General features: G+C 49.1%; 1 protein-coding gene across 1 annotated transcript in view; it reads left to right on the top strand.

Annotated features, from left to right (window-relative positions):
• DNAJC13 (DnaJ heat shock protein family (Hsp40) member C13) overlaps positions 1 to 19,382 on the top strand; it is a 701,712-nt gene that overhangs the window by 92,033 nt on the left and 590,297 nt on the right. Inside the window, 2 exon segments of the mRNA XM_029587070.1 lie at positions 1,937 to 2,086; positions 9,529 to 9,570. Coding sequence (XP_029442930.1) covers positions 1,937 to 2,086; positions 9,529 to 9,570 — 192 coding nt within the window.

Raw genomic sequence — 19,382 nt, 5'->3', positions numbered from 1 at the left:
CCAATTAGACACCCAGTCACACAATGGGATCTAAATTTGGTTCTAACCAGACTCATGCGTTCTCCTTTTGAACCCATAGATTCCAGTGATCTAAAATTTCTTACATGGAAAACTATCTTCCTCATAGCCATTACATCAGCTAGAAGGGTTAGTGAATTACAAGCACTTGTCACATATGAACCCTACACTAAGTTCTTACATGACAGAGTGGTTCTCCGTACTCATCCTAAATTCCTTCTGAAGATAGTTACGGAATTCCACTTAAACCAATCTATAGTTTTATCCACATTCTTTCCAAGGCCTTACTCTCACCAAGGAGAGAGAGCCTTACACACCTTAGATTGCAAGCGTACTCTGTCTTTCTACTTAAACCGCACTGCAATACACAGGAAATCCAATCAAATCTTTCTTTCCTATGACCCAAACAAACCGGGCAAGGCAGTGGGTAAACATACTCTATCCAATTGGCTAGCAGATTGTATACAGTTTTGTTACGAACAAGCAGGCCTTCCTCTCCAAGGGCGAGTAAAAGCACACGCAGTAAGAACAATGTCAACTTCAGTAGCACACTATCGTTCAGTGCCAATACTTGACATATGTAAAGCAGCAACATGGAGTTCGCTTCACACTTTTGCAGCTCATTACTGTTTGGACAAGCAAGGAAGACAAGATTCAGCTTACGGACAATCTGTCTTAAAGAACTTGTTTCCAGCTTAAACCCAACTCCTTCTACATCCAATGTTATGTGATCCTTGACTGACTCATTTCAACAACAATATTCACTACCAAATGACTCGGCCTCTAGCTTGCTAATCACCCATATGTGAGGACTAGCATCCTGCTTGTCCTGGGATAAATCAAAATTGCTTACCTTGTAATAGGTGTTATCCCAGGACAGCAGGATGTAGTCCTCACAGAACCCACCCGCCACCCCACGGACTTGGGCCTTCTTCCTTTATTATTCCTTTTTGCTAACGCTTTTGCTACATACAAGACTGAAGAGAGACACCTGTGGCAGAGAATATCATAGCATGCTGGGCATGCTCAGTGGCCTCACTGGGCCAGTCAAAAGTTTCTAGAAACTTTGACAAAGTTTTCCCGCCTGGGCTCCGTTCAGTGACATCACCCATATGTGAGGACTACATCCTGCTGTCCTGGGATAACACCTATTACAAGGTAAGCAATTTTGCTTTAGATAAGGTCACAGTTTATATTGTGTTTTGAATATCTTTCTGATAAAATCATATTTTTTTCTATTGCTGATTTGGTTTTCAGTTTTTTGTTTTTTTTTGTTTGTTTTTTTGCAGTACAGCTTATATCATTTGCAGTGAGTTTTGCACTATGAAGTATGTATTTTTGGGAGAGGAGGGAGGGAAGGATGATTTAAATAGTTCCCCACATATCTATGCATGTTCAGTGTTTAACTGAGTGGGTGACTTCATGAATCCTTATTTTTCACGTTTTTAATATTGGATACGTGGTGATACTATTAAAATGTTAGATGTTGCATCTTTATGGGGAGAGCCTTATCAGAATCTCTCAGAAACCAAGTGATTATAGGTATCCTTACTGCTGGGAGATGATGATTTTCTGTAAGAGTACAGATTTCTTTGCAGTTGTTTTTTCACTCACTCTCTGGTCATTGCCCACATTGAAATGGTTTCTTCTGTGTTATTAGTGGTTCTTGCCACTTAGTGTAACAGAGCATGCATTGTTCAATACAGAGCTTTGGGAACCATCTATGAAACTCTGGTTATAACACTGTCAGCTAAAACATATTACTAAAAATCAAATGTTTATATCAGTATAAAAGTGCATTTTATAAAAATAGCATATTTAAACGCATTGACTATACTTGAAAGTTATATGTAGGTAGAATGTAAATTTTTTATTTAATACCAAAGTTGGATTTTTTTGTTGCTTTTATATATTTCAGTGGCCTTATGGAGATATTTGTGGTATTAGTCCTGTTGGAAAGGGACAAGGGACAGAATTCAACCTCACATTTCGGAAGGGAAGTGGAAAAAAGTCTGAAACTCTCAAGTTTTCTACAGAACACAGAACAGAACTGCTTACAGAAGCATTGGTGAGATGGGTCTAGTGTGTTCCATGGTTTTAGGTTATTCTTTTTGTAAGCTATTATAGGATTATTTCATGAAGTTTCTTGGTGCCCAGATATGGAATGAGAAAAAATTTGGAAGAATTTTAAATTTTGGCACAAATACATATACATTAATTCGCAGTGTTCAAAATGGTGTGCTATGTAAATGTACCATTTGTTTTCATTTCATATAGGTATAAATCATGAATGTACATTCTTTATGTATGGTGAAATACATGTTAGTGTAACAAGATTCTAGCATATTTGTGGAATTTGTATTAGTATAAATAGTGCTCTGCAGTATATATTTCCTAGTGTGTAGCAGATGGACTCAGGACCAATGGGTATAGTGTGCTCCTGATAGCAGTTGGAGATGGAGTCAGATTTCAATCTGACATCAGCACTACATATACCTGTGCACGAGGCTCTGATCTTCATTTTTTTCCGTCTCCGTAGCAGTTCGGGACTTCACACTCGCACAGTGTTAGAAAACCAAACTCCAAAATTAAAGAAGAAACAAAGAAAAGCTTGCCTCCAAAACGAGCCCCGTTCTTCTGCGGTGATGCCTAAGGGTCCCTCCCCCAGTCGAGATTTCCTGAGGTGATTTCCAAGATCCCTCAGAAGTAAGCCTCTGTCCCGGCGTGGACTTAGCCCCCGGGAAAGGGAGCGGCTGAGAGGCAGCCTCGGTCCGGTAGCTGACCCATCTTGGACTTAGCCCCCTGAAAAGGGAGCAGCTGAGAGGCAGCAAGTGCAAAACCGAGCGAGGCGGTGAAGGTGATTCCCTCTCCCCCCGCAGCCGGAGACCGCCCGGCAGAGGACTAGGAGGCGCCGAGACAAGGTAAGGTAGAAAACTTTCTCTAAGTCTCCAGTCTCCGAGGCTCGGACAGCTGCACAGATCGTCCCTCTGGCGTCTGTACAATCGGGTTGAACAGCCCCGTCCGGGCTAGACCCCGATCCGGCACGAGGGTCCTCCCATGTGGAGACCCCCTGAGGGGGCCGCCATCTTACCGCGTGGTCGCCGGCGCTCCCCCCCCCCCCCTTGGTCGCCGCATCGTCCGCACAACTGAGCCGTGTGCACAGCGACAGCTGGGCGCACAAAGTACTTGTGCGCATAGCGGCATGCGCATCTGCGCTGTGCGCACAGCGATGCGTGCATCGGGGCCGGGCGCACAGCGGCAAGCTCAAGGGTGCTGAGCGCACATCTAGGCCTGTGCACATAGCCACGCGTGCATCTTCCGCTCCTACGCGCATAACGTAGGTGCACCCGGAACGCATAACCAGGCCTCCCGGCAAGCGCACCTGTAAGGATACACCCGCAAATCATGGCACTGCCAGCTAAGGGTCAAGCCCTCTGTCTGGCATGCTCACCTGAGAGCGGCGCAGCCTGAGGTGACTTCCGCCTTGTGCCTCCTATGCAAAGAAGCTCGGGGGGGGGGGGGGGGGAACCGAGACAAGGTCCCCCTCAGCCTGTAGAGGACTCCGGATCCACCAGCAAGACTACCTCGGACCTCTCTATTCCCGACTCGGCCCCTCCACAGTGGGGGCCGTCGGGGAGTGCTGTCGGACCCAATGTGGTCCCAGGCGACTTCACCTGGGTGGGATTCTTCACTGAGCTGCAATCCTACATCCACGCACAGACAGAGCCACCAGCAGCACAACCACAACCCCCACCAGTGGTCCAGAACCTCAAGGCCCCTCCCGGCCTCCAACAGATGAGCCTCCACTGGACAAATACCTCCCCTTAGGGGACACAGATGACTCTGAGGAAGAATCAGAACCCCTGGAAGAGGGGGAAATCCCTCCAGGAACGGAACCGTATCGAACCATGATGCGCTTCTTTCCAAAAGACAAATTATCAGAACTTGTAGCCACGAGTCTGAAGGCGTTGGCCATCCCGGACACATGCAACACAGCAGAGTCCAAGGTGAGCCCCTTCCTGGCTGGGCTCTGCCAGACCTCACACCATTTTCCTACACTACAGGCCATACAACAACTGATCGACCTGCAATGGGACGCTCCAGAGGCCACCTTTAAGGGACGGCGAGCCCAAGAAGCTCTCTACCCCTTGGACCCCGCAACGAAGGAACTCCTGACGTTTCCCAAGGTCGACGCCCTGATCTGCGCCACCACAAAGCGCACTACCATACCAGTCGAGGGAGGAGCTTCACTCAAGGATGCCAATGACAGACAGCAGGAATCCATCCTCGAGCAATCTTACGATGTATCAGCTATGACCTTACAGATCGCTGCCTGCTGCACCGTGGTATCACGCGCCTGCCTGGCTATGGCCAGGGACGCAACTACACCAATCGAGGCATTAGACCCGGCAATATCATTCCTCACTGATGCGACCTCAGACCTGGTATGCACCTCAGCCAGGAGCCTGTCATCCATAGTGGCAGCCAGAAGACAGCTCTGGCTCCGAAGCTGGTCAGCCGACGCGACCTCTAAGACGAAGCTCATGAGAATGCCTTTTAGAGGAACACTCCTGTTCGGAAGCGAACTGGACAAATTAGCCGACAAATGGGGCGAGTCCCCAGTACCCTGTCTACCGGAGGATAGAAACAAGAGGAACCAACTCCCCTCTCCCCGGGCACCCAAGGGCAGAGGATCCCAGCATTTTAGACCATACAAAAACACTTACCAAGCTCCTTGCCCCGCCGGCTCGGGACCAGGCCCCAGCTGCAACATGCAATGAGAATCAGCAGTCCCATCTAGAGGAAGAGATCATAGGGGGCAGACTCGCCCTATTCTACCAAAGATGGATCAAAATAACCTCGGACAATTGGGTCCTATCCATCATCCGAGAGGGATACTACCTGGACTTCCACAGCATCCCCCCGGACAAGTTTGTGATTTCTCCATGCCACGACCCCTCCAAGTGGAAGGCAGTGGAAACCACACTATCAAAACTCCTCACCCTAAAGGCAATAATACCGGTGCCCACGCACCAACAAAGTTCTGGGCACTATTCCATCTACCTCATTGTGCCCAAGAAAAAGGGAACATTCCGGCCCATACTGGACCTCAAGACCGTCAATCGCTACCTGAAGGTAACTCGCTTCCGCATGGAAACCCTGTGTTCGGTCATAAAGGCGGTACAACCGGGAGAATTCCTGACCTCCCTGGATCTGTCAGAAGCCTATCTCCACATACCGATCCATCGCATCCATCAGCGTTTCCTACACTTTGCGATATTGGGCCATCACTACCAGTTTCAGGCCCTACCGTTCAGGCTAGCTACGGCTCCCCGAGCGTTCACCAAGATCATGGTGGTAGTAGCAGCGACATGGAGGAAAGAAGGAATCCTCGTGCACCCATACCTGGATGATTGGCTGATCAGAGTGAAATCGCCAGAGGAAAGACATCAAGCAACCATCAGTCAAGGAACTACTGCAGAGCCTGGGGTGGGTCGTCAACACACCCAAGAGCCACCTGCAGCCCTCCCAATCCGTAGAGTACCTGGGAGTTTGGTTCGACAGCAAATGGAACAAAGTCACCCTTCCCCCTACAAGGAGAAAGAGATTGATGGAACAACTACGAGCATTGTTGAACTCCACTCTTCCCACAGCATGGGACTATCTCCAAGTCCTCAGACTCATGGCATCAACCATAGAAGTCGTCCCGTGGGCAAGGGCCCACATGCGGCCCTTACAACATTCCCTACTGTCACGGTGGAACCCAATGTCTCAAAACTACTTCGCCCCCCTCCGGCTACTGGCGAAGGTTCGGAACCAGCTACAATGGTAGTTACGAGAAGACCATCTGAGCGAGGGAACAAGCCTATCCCCACCGGAATGGACCTTGCTCACCATGGATGCAAGCCTGTGAGGATGGGGAGCCCACTGCCAGGAGCTAACTGCTCAAGGGCAATGGGACAAAGAAGAGTCTGCATGGAACATAAACCGACTGGAAGCCCGAGCAGTCAGACTAGCCTGCCTACGGTTCAGTCACAGACTCCGGGGCAAATCAGTCAGTCATGTTGGCTAACGCCACAACAGTGGCCTACATCAACCGCTAGGGGGGAACCAGAAGCCAGCAGGTGTCTCTGGAAATAGAGCCCCTAATGACGTGGGCAGAATCAAACCTTCAAGGGATATCAGCCGCCCACATCGCGGGAAAAGACAGCGTCACTGCGGACTACCTCAGCAGAGAGTCTGGATCCGGGGGAATGGACACTGTCTACAGCAGCCTTCCAGCGGATAGTAAACCACTGGGGAACCCCAGCCATGGATCTTCTGGCAACCGGGTCCAACACCCTGGTCCCCAAGTTCTTCAGCCGAAGACTGGAACCGTTGTCTCAGGGAATCTACGCCCTTGTCCAGACCTGGCCACAGGAGGACCTACTGTATGCCTTCTCTCCATGGCCACTACTGGGTGGAATCATCCACAAGATAGAACACCACAGAGGGCTGGTACTTCTAGTGGCCCCAGACTGGCCAAGAAGACCGTGGTACGCGGACATGCGAAGACTTCTGGTGGGAAACCCTCTACGCCTATCTCCACACAGGGATCTACTCCAGCAAGGACTGAGATTCTCGCTTACGGTCTGGCTATTGAGAGGTCTTGCCTGAAAAAGAGTGGATAGTCAGGACCAGTGATTGACACACTGCTCCGAGCGCACAAGTTCTCCACCTCCTTAACATATATGTGAGTATGGAGAATATTCGAAGCCTGGTGTGAGGACCGCGACATCCTTCCACGGACAGTCAAAATCCCCATGATCCTGGAATTTCTGCAGATCGGCGTGAACAATGGTTTGTTCCTCAACTCCATCAAAGTGCAACTGACCGCCCTGGCCAGCTTCAGACCCAGGGTGGATGGCACCAGCTTAGCGGCCCACCCAGACATCTCCCGCTTCTTAAAAGGGGTCAAGCACATTCGGTCACCTTAAAGTGGCCGATATCCCTATGGAATCTCAATCTAGTGTTAGACTTCCTAGTGGGAGCTTCATTCAGACCAACTCGCGGTCTGTCCCTACTTCTCCCAACCTTGAAGACTGTGTTCCTCGTGGCAATCTGCTCAGCCCGTTGAATCTCTGAACTTCAAGCACTATCATGCTGGGAGCCGTTACTCAGATTCACGCCGGGATCCATACAGCTGCGCACTGTACCCTCCTTCCTGCCAAAGGTGGTTTCTCACTTCCATCTAAACCAAATCATCTCGCTGCCATCTCCAGACGAGCATAAGGACTCGGAAGACTCACGTCTTCTTCGCCATGATACCTGGAAAGATTGGACCTTGTACGAAAGCGGACCATCTATTCGTTCTTCACAGCGAGAAAAAGCAAGGGGACACGGCCTCGCGGGCAACCATAGCCTGCTGGATCAAAGAAGTAATTAAGACGGCCTACGTAGAGGCAGGCAAGCCTCCATTCCACAAGTCAAGGCCCATTCCACAAGGGCCCAGGCAGTGTCCTGGGCAGAAACCAAGATGCTGTCACCCACAGAGATCTGTCGGGCGGCAACGTGGTCCTCCATCCACACCTCGAGATTCTATCGCCTGGATGTTCAGACCAAGGAGGACACAGCATTCGCAAAGGCAGTACTTAAATGGGCCACGGGCAGCCTCCCACCCGGTTCAGGAGTAGCTTTTGTACATCCCATTGGTCCTGAGTCCATCTGCTACACGCTCGGAAATGTAGAAATTACTTACCTGATAATTTCATTTTCTTTAGTGTAGACAGATGGTCTCAGCACCCCACTCATGGCTGCCTCGTACTCAAGAATCCTCAGGGGAACTTCCCCTCGAGAGCAACACAAGCATGGGTAAGCCAACCCTTATCTCTAGTTCAGACACCCATATTACCAGGTGTTGGCACTTCTCAGTTGAGTGCCCTGGCAGTCTCCAGCTAGAAACCATGTCAACCAATCCGAGTAATCAAGTTAATAGAAATTATCCAAACACACAAATATCCATAATTGCTTTTCGAGGCGAAAACTGAAGATCAGAGCCTCGTGCACGGGTATATTTAGTGCGGATGTCAGATTGAAATCTGATTCAGTCTCCAACTGCTATCAGGAGCACACTATACACATTGGTCCTGAGTCCATCTGTCTACACTAAGGAAAATGAAATTATCAGGTAAGTAATTTCTACAGTATGTTTTAACATTTGAAATACTGGCACACAAAATAGTCTAGTAGACACAGCAATTATTGTTACAGCAAATATTTGTGCTTACCTGTTGTGCTATAATGAATCTAATTTTTGTTTTTCTGCACTGGATTTCATATACTCTGATGCCACAACTATATGATTTTTGGGGGACAGACACTAGTATACTTTTATTTAAAAATTAAAACTTGCACAACAGTTTTCCTTTTAAAGCAACACTACTAGGTAGATGCTGCTTTTACGCTGATCGTTGATGTAGATTATGCAACTTTCAAAACCTTTAAATAAAGGGGTATATCCTTAGGAATGAAACAAAAGGCATAACAAAATGGAGATCATAATAGGCTATAAGGGCTTTAAATACATTTGTGATGAGTAACCATGAAAATGGTCACCACTGATAGTCTAGTCGATGGACCTGCTAGGTAGGTAAGACTATATATTTTTTTGGTTTGTCCATTTTCTCTTCCTTCTTTGGGCTTCCAGCTCAATAAAAACAGGTCCCACCTGTCATTCTTAACTAATTGGATCTTCTCCCTCCATTCTAAACCCTGCCATCATCTAGTCTTGCCATCACAACACGATCCTTGACTAGAGCCACAGGCAATGGTTTCATCTGGAACCCAGGGGACATGTACTCTGGCTTATAGATGTTCTTTTTAAGTGATGGGTGAGACTGTCTTCCAGGGTCTGTGAAAACATTGCTGTGTAGTATCCACAATTCTGGCTGGCTTAAGGAGCAGAAACCAGGCTCAGGTATCAACCACAAGTTTCCCACTTTGTAACACAAAGAACTGCCATTAATTCATCGGATATCAGTCATTCTGTTTGTAATTTTATTATTTTTTAAATTAATTTCTATTGGATAAGTCTTCCCTGCCCCCATACTTATGTGTTGACATAATCTGTTTTCATTCTAAGGTATGTAATGCTATGCATAGATAATGACAGCACAGTTTAGCTTAATTTTGATATGGGCATATATTTGGTGATAGTAACAATGGATACGTGAATCCAGGGCTTCCTAAACTTGTCCTAGATACCCCAAGCCAGTCATGTTTTCAGGATATCCACAATGCATATACATGCGTAAAATTTACATGTATTAAGTTTCCATGATATGCAAATTTCTTATGCATATTCTGAAATCCTATCTGGTTGTGGGCTACCCAGGACAGGGTTGGGAAGCCATAGTTTAATAATTTAATTGGTTTTATTAGTTTTTATGATTGGACATTTTGGGCAAGTCAGCGTGTTACTTAGAATTTGCTCAGCAGATTTTTAAATTTTTTTTTTTTTTTTTTTTGCAGCGATTCAGGACAGACTTCTCTGAAGGAAAAATCACAGGAAGGGCAAGTATCTTGCTTATCATTCTTATTACAAATAGTTTCTCAATTATAGTTTTATTTCCTGAACATACCCAGATCAGTCCAGACCAGTGGGTTGGTATCCTTACCAGCAGATGGAGTCAGAGAGCAAAAACTTTGGGCATTGCCATATATACAAGAGTGCCACTTGCAGTCCCTCAGTATTTCTCTGACTCCAGCAGATGGTAAAGATGCACTCCTGCAGTCTTCGTTAGTTTTGTGTTTTTTTTTTTTAAATTTATTTTTTATTATGCATTTCACAAATATTGACAGCAATTTCGGCATGTCAAGGAATGGGTACAAATAATATTACAGGTAAATCAAAGCCCAAACTGCACTCTATTTATATTTTAAAGTAGAATTACATTTCCATACAATAATTTTCCAAAAGAATACAGTCTGGAATCTAAGCAAACCCCCGTTATAAAGCAAAGGGGAGATCCAAAAATGTTATACATGAGCAAAAATAAAGAATTATAACTAACATCAAGCAGTTATGCTGTGCTTACTATTACTATACCCTTAACAGATCTCAGCAAGGTCTAGGTAATTTTGCATCAATAAATCTGCGCAGTTCAAGCGGCTCTAAAAACACAAACCTCTCGATCTGGAATTTACTACACATTTACAGGGGTAATAAATCACAATCTGAGCCCCAAGGGTTTTCCCCTCTTGGCACATCGAAAGAAACTTTTTTCTGCGTGTTTGTGTAGTTTATGTCCGGGTATGTCCATACTTTTTGACCCAAAAACTTCTTTTCTCTATTTTTAAGAGATAATCTTAATATTTTATCTCTGTCTGCTGCATTTATAAATTTCACACATAAAGTTCCCCTTTGTTCAATTTGCTCAGTCATGCTTTGTTCCAAAAAAGCTGTGATGTCTTCCATCTCATGTTGTTGCAAACCATTTTTTTCTTGATCTTTATTCTCTATTTTTCTTTGATTTATAAAGAAAATCTTCTCCATAACTGGTATTTCTCCTGATGTTAACTTCAGAACTTCAGATAGATATTTTTTGTACATCTCATAAGTAGATATTAGTTTAACACTGGGGAAGTTTAGTATCCTAAGATTTTTATATCTCGATTGGTTTTCTAACGTCTCAATTTTCCTGGAATTCGCAGTATCTCCACATATCAGCCCTGTTTGGGTTTTCTCTACAGATTCCACTCTATTCCCAAGAGACTGAAATTTTTCTTTGTGCTCAGACAGTACCGGGTCTATCTGGGAAACGCGATTCTGCGTTTCTACCAACGTTTTATTCAAGATCTCGATAGATGACTTTAATTCCATAAGGACTACCCACACATTTTTCAAAGTTATTTTAGACGTTTGTGGAACGCTTGTAACATTTTTATAACTCACTGTTCTCTGTGCAGAGTTCTTGCCTCTCTCCTGAGGCCTCTGCTCGGCCCTTGCTCTCCTCCGGTGTTGAAGTTAGAGGATCTCCTCCCCCTCTAACTTTCTGGCTCAGCCCTACTTCCAACGGGTTTTCCTCGAAGGAGTCTGGCAAGTCCGGTCGGGCTTCCGTTCCCAAATCCGGGGATAGGGCGAGTCCGGGAGGCAAAGGTTTAAAGGGAGCCCCAGGGCTCAGCGAGGTGTTTGGGCCTTGTTGCGTCGGCGTTTGCTCTTCGTCGACGCCCAAATCGGCCACATCTCTTGGGGCATTAGCACTGCTCGGCGAGAAGAAGTTCCCGATAGAGAGCTGTATAGAAGAGGGAGTCGGGACTGTCGAGGTCTCTACCCTGACTCTCCCTTTTCTTTTTGTGTGCGGCATAGTTGCGTGGAAATTCTTTCAGCTCAGGAGCTCACGTCTCACACGTCCTGCTTCAGAGACGCCCAGTCTTCGTTAGTTTTTAGTTTGGTTTTTCAGTTTAGATAGTTTTTTCTTTTTGTTGCTGTCGCTTCCTGAGGTGTTAGCACCTTCGTGGGCCATCCCTCAGTGGAAGCCGGGCGTCCGGGGGGGCTAGACATCCCTGACAGGGTTTCGCCTGCCTCAGTTCAGTGAGTGAAGGCTAGGGGCTCCTGGTTACTCACCACTGAAACTGCTTCAGCTGCTATCTCAACCCTTGCAGGAGGATACCAATCTAGGTTGGCTCCATAAAGTTGTTTTGAAAAAAAAAAAAAAAAAAAAAGTCTAACCGACGTCTTTCACTGAGGTAAGGAGTCGATGCAGGGGGGTCCGACTCCTCAGCAGCCGTTCAGGGAGTCTGTCAGTGTTTTCCCGCTGCTCCCAGGGCTCTGGGGTGCTTCAGGAGGGAAGGGGTGAGTTCCACGTTCAGGCCCCGGTCATAGCTCAGCGAATTCGGCCGGGGCCTGCCTGCTTTTATTTTGTCTTCCCGTGTCGAGGCAGCGCCTGCCTTCACTCCTCACCCTCGGACCGCGTGGCTGCGCGGCCTTGGTCATAGGCCCTTGCTCTAAATCGCCTGCCTGACACACGTGTGGTACACGCGGTCAGGTGCTGGATTCGGGCTACCTGTGCTCGGTCTGCTCCCCAGGGATGGAGGTCTCGTCAGGGCCGGTTGCCCCCCCATGGGGAAGGGGCGAGTGCCTCACGCCTCAGATCGCGGGAGGATTCCCCTCCTGTTTTAGCCCCGGTGGGGGAGGATCTCACGGGGGCTGACTATGCGGCACCACGTGATTCCCCGGAGGGGGAGGGGGACCCAGAGAGGTTTTCCCCTGAATTTATTCTACTGATGCACCAAACCTTCCTAGCTAGGAAGCACTCTGCACTTAAAAGGCCCAGACACCCTGGGGACCTGTTGGAACCACCTGTGAAGAGGGGTCGGTTTGCCTAGCCTTCTGCAGAGGGTGTGGCTGTGCTGGGTTCAGGAGTCTGCTTCCAGTTCTGGGGCCGGCGGCAGCGAGGCGCTGCAGACCACCTGGTTGGAGGCGGGCGTTGCATATGTGGCGGATGCGCTGTATGATCTGGTGCGGACCTCAGTGAGAAGTATGGTGCCCATGGTAGCGGCGCGTGGACTCCTGGCTGAGGAATTGGGCGGTGGATTTTTCCTCAAAATCCCAGCTTTGCAATCTACCCTTTAAGGGCAAACTCCTGTTCACGGAAGGCCTTGATCAGCTGGTTAAGCTACTCGTGGAGTCCAAGGGCAATAAGTTGCCAGAAGATAGGAGATCCTCTAAAAAGGTTTTACCTCCCCGGGCTCCTTTTCGGGATTCTCGCCATTATTGAGCCGGCAGATATGCCACGCCGTCTGGTCCTAAGCAAACTCCAGGACGCCAGCAGCCCTTTCGCTGGGATCGCCGCTCCGGTAGAGACTCTGGACTCCTCGGTGCAGGAAACAGTAAACCCTCTCAATGAAGCCACGAGCACCCATTCTGTCGCCAAAGCTGTCTGTGGCAGATTATCCAACTTTTATACAGAATGGGCAAGGATTACCTCAGACTGCTGGGTCCTGGAGGTGATCAGAGACAGCTATGCTCTGTTCTTGCGTCCGGTTCGGGAGATTTTTGTGGACTTCCTTGTGGCTTCACGCAACAAGTGTGAAACGGTACGGGAAACCCTGCAACAACTTCTGGAGCTCAGAGCTATTGTCCCAGTTCCAGAGACAAAACAGGAACGGTACTCTGTTTACTTTGTGGTCCCCAAAAAGGGCACGTTTCGTCCCATTCTCAATCTGCAGAAGGTGAATCGTTGTCTTCGGATCCCTCGTTTTCGAATGGAGACCCTGAGGATGGTAATGGCTGCGGTACGGAAAGGGGAATTTCTAGCATCCCTGGACCTCACAGAGGCGTACCTACATATACCAATCCGGCTGAGCCACCAGAGATTTCTGTGCTTCAAGGTCTTGGGGCAGCACTTCCAATTTCTAGCCCTTCCATTTGGTCTCGCAACAGCTCTTCGAATGTTCACCAAGGTGATGGTGGTGGTAGCAGCCGTCCTTCGGAAGGAGGGGTTTTTAGTCCATCCTTATCTGGACGACTGGTTGATTCACGCGAAGTCATGGGAAGACCTCGAGAGATCAGTTTGTATGGTGATGTTCACCTTACAGTCGTTCGGGTGGGTCATCAATGTGCAGAAGAGTCACTTGGAACCCACCCAAGAGCTGATTTACCTGGGAGCACAGTTCGATACCTTGCGCGGCAAGGTATTTCTGGCGGTGGACCAAGTGATGAAGTTACAAGGCCAGTTCCATCCCCTTCTTCTGAGGGACAATCCCACAGTATGGTATCATCTACAGGTCCTGGGTTTTGGTTCTGTGGATGTTCGCTCACTTACGACTGTTACAGCTTGCACTTTTGTCACGTTGGAGTCCGGTGTCGGAACAATTCCACCAATGCCGCTGCTTCCAGAGTCAGTCTGTCGTTGTGGCTATCGTGTGACAATCTGGAACGGGGGGTGGACTTCGACCCTCCAAATTGGCTGATAATCTCCACCGATGCCAGCCTCTCTGGTTGGGGAGCAGTGTGTGCAGACAAATTCGCCCAAGATCTCTGGTCGCCGACGGAAGGATCGTGGTCCATCAATCGGCTCGAGACAAGAGCGGTGCGTCTTGCCCTACAAGCATTGCTACCCTGGATTCAGGGCAGAATGGTACTAGTGTTCTCTGACAATGCGACGATGGTGGTGTTGCAACTGGCAAGGTGGGACACAAAGCCCCCCGCGGTGGCGCTAGAGACAAGACTCCTGTTCGCCTGGGCGGAGTGTCATCGTGGGGGAATTGCCGCTTCTCATGTCGCAGGAATGGAGAACGTGCAGGAGGACTCTCAGCAGACAGTGACTCGATCCAGGAGAGTGGGAGCTGTCTCCCGAAGCGTGGATCCTCATTTGTGCCAGTTGGGGCGTACCACAGTTGGATCTGATGGCATTGCAGGCGAATGTGAAGACAGAACGCTTCTTCAGCCATCGACGAGAGCAGGGCTCGGTGGGTCTCGACGCTCTCGTGTGCTCCTGGCCCATGGGAATTCACCTTTATGCCTTCCCTCTCTGGCCCCTCATCGGTCGGCTTCTCCATCGCATAGAACTCCATCCACGCGATGGGCGCACGTTGTGAGTGCACGCGATGGGCGCACGTTTATGAGGCGCCCGTTCATAGGCGCAGGCTGTTACGCGCCTGTGTTAGGCGCACATCGTAGGATGACACCGCATTTGAGGCAAATGGAGCGTAAGAAAGCCTCTGCGGCTGCAGAGCTGGCACCCCCAGAATCAGGCATGAACGCTCTAAGCCTCTGCTCAGCATGCAATCTTAGAGCCACACAGAGCGAGGAAGCAGACTCCCTATGTGCCCAATGTGAGGAAGCCATGGCAGTCCCAGGACAGGACCGGTCCCAGCCCAGCGGTTCCTTAGAGAACACTCAGGACTTAGCAGGCCGCGGCGAGCAGCCAGGGAATCCGAGAGATCTGGTATCCCTGCGGCCAGATCTGGCTTCGCTTTCCTGGGTGGAATTGTTTAAGGGGATTCACGCCTTTGTCCAGATGCAGTCTGCTTCTCGGATGGGTCTTGCCGTCCCGGTTGATCCGGTCCCTGGACCCTCGAGACCTAGGCGCAGCCATTCACCACCCGACAGCCCCAATCATGGGGATTCGGATTATTCACAGGTAAGTGAGGAGCCCCCTGAAGAGAATGAACTTCCCTCGGAGATAGAACCATATCGGACCATGAGACGCTTCTTTCGGAAAGAAGATCTGCCGGGCCTGGTCTCACATTGCCTATCGGAGCTGGCCATTCCGGGCCAGGACCCCCCGGGGTCCCTGTACAGAACCCTCTGCTAGAGGGCTTGCGCCAATCGGCTCACCACTTTCCCCTCCTACAAGCAGCACAGCAGCTAATTGAGCTGGAATGGAAGGCACCGGAGGCCTCATTCAAAGGGGGTCGGGCCTTGTCGGGCATGTACCCTCTATATCCGACAGCCAAGGAACTGCTGGCGTGCCCCAGGGTAGACGCCATAATTAACGCAATTGTGAAACGCACCACCATTCCGGTGGAGGGAGGAGCGGCTCTCAAGGATGCGCATGACCGACGCATGGACACCATTCTGAAACAAGCCTTTGAGGTAGCAGCCATGTCCCTTCGAATCGCGACTTGCTGCACCGTGGTGAAGCACTCCTGTTTATCACAGGCAAGAACTAACACCCCGGGAGAAGACATGGAATCGGCTCTCACATTTCTCACAGATGCAGCCTCCGACCTCGTCCGTACGGCAGCCACGGGAGTGTCCTCCTCAGTGGCAGCCAGAAGACAGCTTTGGCTACGCAATTGGGCGGCCGACTCGTCCTCCAAGACTCGACTCACAAGAATGCCCTTTAAGGGTTCCCTACTGTTCGGCAGCGACCTTGAGAATTGGGCTACTAAATGCGGTGCTTCTCTGTTACCCCGTCTACCAGAAGACAGGTCAAGGAGGAACCAGCGTTCTGTTTCTAGACCATCCAGAGGTAGAAACTCGCAGCGCTTCAACCCTTACAGGTCTCGCTATCAAGCACCTCTTTCTCAGGCCAGGAATCAGCCCTTTCGGGCTAAGCACACCAAGAAGAGAACTGGCCCGGGTTCTGGCCCCGGCCGTAACCCACAATGACAATCAGTCGACCCATCCGAGGGTAGCAGCCATAGGGGCCAGGCTAACCCTCTTCTACCGCAGGTGGGTCGAGATCACTTCAGACCAGTGGGTCCTCGCCATCATCTGGGAAGGATATTACCTGGATTTCTTTCGGCTTTCGCTGAACAAGTTTGTGGAATCTCCTTGTTCGCCACTCAAGGCAGTGGCACTAAAAGTGACCTTACAGAGGCTCCTGGCCCTAAAAGCCATAATCCCAGTACCTGCGGAAGAGGTACCTTCTGGGCATTATTTCATTTATTTCATAGTACCCAAGAAGGAGGGCACCTTCAGGCCCGTCCTGGACCTCAAGTCAGTCAACTGACACCTACGGGTCCCCAGCTTTCGCATGGAAACTCTACGGTCTGTCAAGAATTCAGTACAGCCAGGGGAGTTTCTCACCTCCCTAGATCTGTCAGAAGCCTACCTGCATATCCCAATTCATCGGGATCATCAGCGCTATTTACGCTTCAAAGTCCTGAATCAGCACTTCCAGTTCCGGGCCTTACCCTTCGGGTTAGCCACCGTGCCGCGGATCTTTACCAAGGTAACAGTTGTAGTGGCAGCGGCACTCAGGAAGGAAGGAATCCTCGTCCACCCCTACCTGGACGATTGGCTGATCAGGGCAAAGTCACTGGAAGAGAGTCACCGGGCAACCAACAGAGTTATAGCTCTTCTGGAAAGCCTAGGATGGGTAGTCAACATAAAGAAGAGTTCCCTACAGCCATCCCAGTTGCTGGAATACCTAGGGGTCCAATTCGACACCCAGGAAGACAAGGTCAGCCTGACCTCCAAGAGAAGGTCAAAACTCCGGACTCATCTGCAGGTCTTGCTGAGTGCCAGCCCGGGCCACAGCTCGAGATTATCTCCAAGTCCTTGGCCTCATGGCATCCACCCTGGAGGTGGTGCCATAGGCGCGGGCTCATATGAGACCATTGCAACGCGCCCTTCTATCTCGATGGAGTCCACGATCACAGGACTACACCATACACCTGCCTCTATCAGCCAGAGTGCGGAATCAACTACGCTGGTGGTTATGGCCTGGCCACTTGAGCCGGGGGTCAAGAATGTCCTCCCCAACCTGGATTCTGCTCACCACAGATGCCAGCCTGAACGGATGGGGAGCGCACTGCGAGGAGCTCACCGCCCAAGGACGGTGGACCAGAGACGAGTCAAGGTGGAATATCAACCGACTAGAGGCACGGGCAGTCAGGCTAGCGTGCCTGCGATTTGCCCACAGACTTCGCTCTTTGGTTGCAGTGGCTTGCAAGCTAAACTTCCCCATTTTAGAGTTAACCATGTCTGCAGACAGGGGAGTCCTGGTTCATGCAACGATTGTTCCTGTTTATTGGACCGCGTGCTTCATTGCGTGAAGTATATGCTTTCATGAACCTAAGCCAGGTTTGGGCAGTCTGTTCCTAGATCACCCTTGTCCTGCCCTGGTAGAGTTTCCAGGCTGGTGAAGAAATCCTGTTCGACAGGGGTTTGCACTTGCGGCACCCCAACTTCCTGTCTTAGTGGAGTTTTCTGGATTTCTTCCCTGTGGAATTTGCTCTCAGTTTCAGCTATTCCAAGCAGGCTGGGAGTTCTTTCTCTGTGGGTAACTCCATACTGCAACCAGCAGTGAGTTATTCGCATGGGATTGAGTTATACAACCTAGCAATTTGAGCTTACATCGGCAGTCCAGCGGTCTGCCTCCTTGTGTTTTTCGCTCCTTTTGACTTCTAGTTGGAATTTCGTGGGGGGGAGGGAAGCTAAGGCATTGGTGGTATATCTTAGTGTATACTTGCAGGGAAAGATACACCACTTTTTCTCTATATTTTTGACAAGCTCTGGCCAGTACTGCCTTTAGCATTTCTCACTTCACTAGGTTGCCCAAAGGGTCTTTCTGCTCACCTGAACTATCCTGTAGACAGGATGGATAGCTCTGCCCTTGACAGGGTGAAGTGTTGTATGAGCTTCAGGCCTAATATATCTCCCTGCTCGGGGTGGGGGGTTGTGCTAGCAATTCTCATTCAGGGAATGCTTTTCATCTGAAATTCTTGCTACTGTCCTGTTGGTCAGCTATGTCTAGTGCTTTGGCACATAGGGTCTAATCACAGACCCTGCCATTGTTGCTGATTATTCTTCCAAGTCTTGCTTGGGTTTTCTGCTCATTATACCTATTAGCCAAACATGGGCACACTTCTGTAGAGACATTCTCTCCTTCAGATGTCAGTGGACTGCAGTTTCTTTCTGGGGAGTTCTTGAGCCCTAGTTGGTTTTTTCAGTTGTCTTGTAACACCGAAGAAAACTGTGTGGTCTTCGTCCAAGAGTCCTCTTGTTTATCTCCAGACTTTTTCCTGTATCCAGGAGATTCTAGACCTACTGTTAAGGTTTACTGATCTGAATCCCTGCTTGTAATGTTTTCTGTGATGCGGAGTATGTTTCTTGTTGGCATTCACATCACTCCCCTGCCTTAGGCGCCTCTGCTACACTTCGGGTTTTGATTCTCAATCTTTTCTATGGCTTTCTCTTTGTAGAACCAACTCTTTTTCTGCCTAGACCCCCTTTGTGGGTTGGCAAAAGGGAAAGGTGGTGCTTTCAGCATGGTGTGATTTCCCACTTTGTCCTGCTCGGATAGCCTATAGCTTGGGATTTACCCATGTGTGAGGACTACCATCCTGCTTGTCCTCTGAGAAAGCAGAGTTGCTTACCTGTAACAGGTATTCGAGGACAGTAGGATGCTAGTCCTCACAAAACTCACCCACCTCCCCTGGGAGTTGGTTTCTCCATGTATTAACTATATTATGGACTGAGGGAGTCTGCCTAGGGGGCAGTGTGATGACCAGCTGTACAAGCTCTGTAGGGCATGTTTGAAAGTTCTAGATTCTTTGATATCAAATTTCTGTTGCGGGCTCCATCTGATGATGTCACCCATGTGTGAAGACTGACATCCTGCTGTCCTCGGAGAACACCTGTTACAGGTAGGCAACTGAGTGATGATTAGGATGAACTGAACCAAATCACTATGAACTGGAAGATGTAGTAGGCCAGACTGACCAGCTGAAGAGTAGCAAATCTCCTGGACTGGATGGTATACACCTCAAGGTTTTGAAAGAACTCAGAATTGAAATTTCAGATCTATTAGTAAAAACTGGTAATCTCTCATTAAAATTGTCCATTGTACCTGAAGACTGGAGAGTGGCTAATGTAATCCGGTTATTTAAAAAGGGCTCGAAGGGGTGATTCGGGAAACTATAAACCA

Source organism: Rhinatrema bivittatum, chromosome 2 (genome assembly GCF_901001135.1).
Source record: "Rhinatrema bivittatum chromosome 2, aRhiBiv1.1, whole genome shotgun sequence".
In the NCBI taxonomy this organism is placed as follows: Eukaryota; Metazoa; Chordata; class Amphibia; order Gymnophiona; family Rhinatrematidae; genus Rhinatrema; species Rhinatrema bivittatum.
The sequence above is the reverse complement of the archived record's forward strand: the minus strand, read 5'-3'. Positions and strand labels throughout refer to the sequence as shown.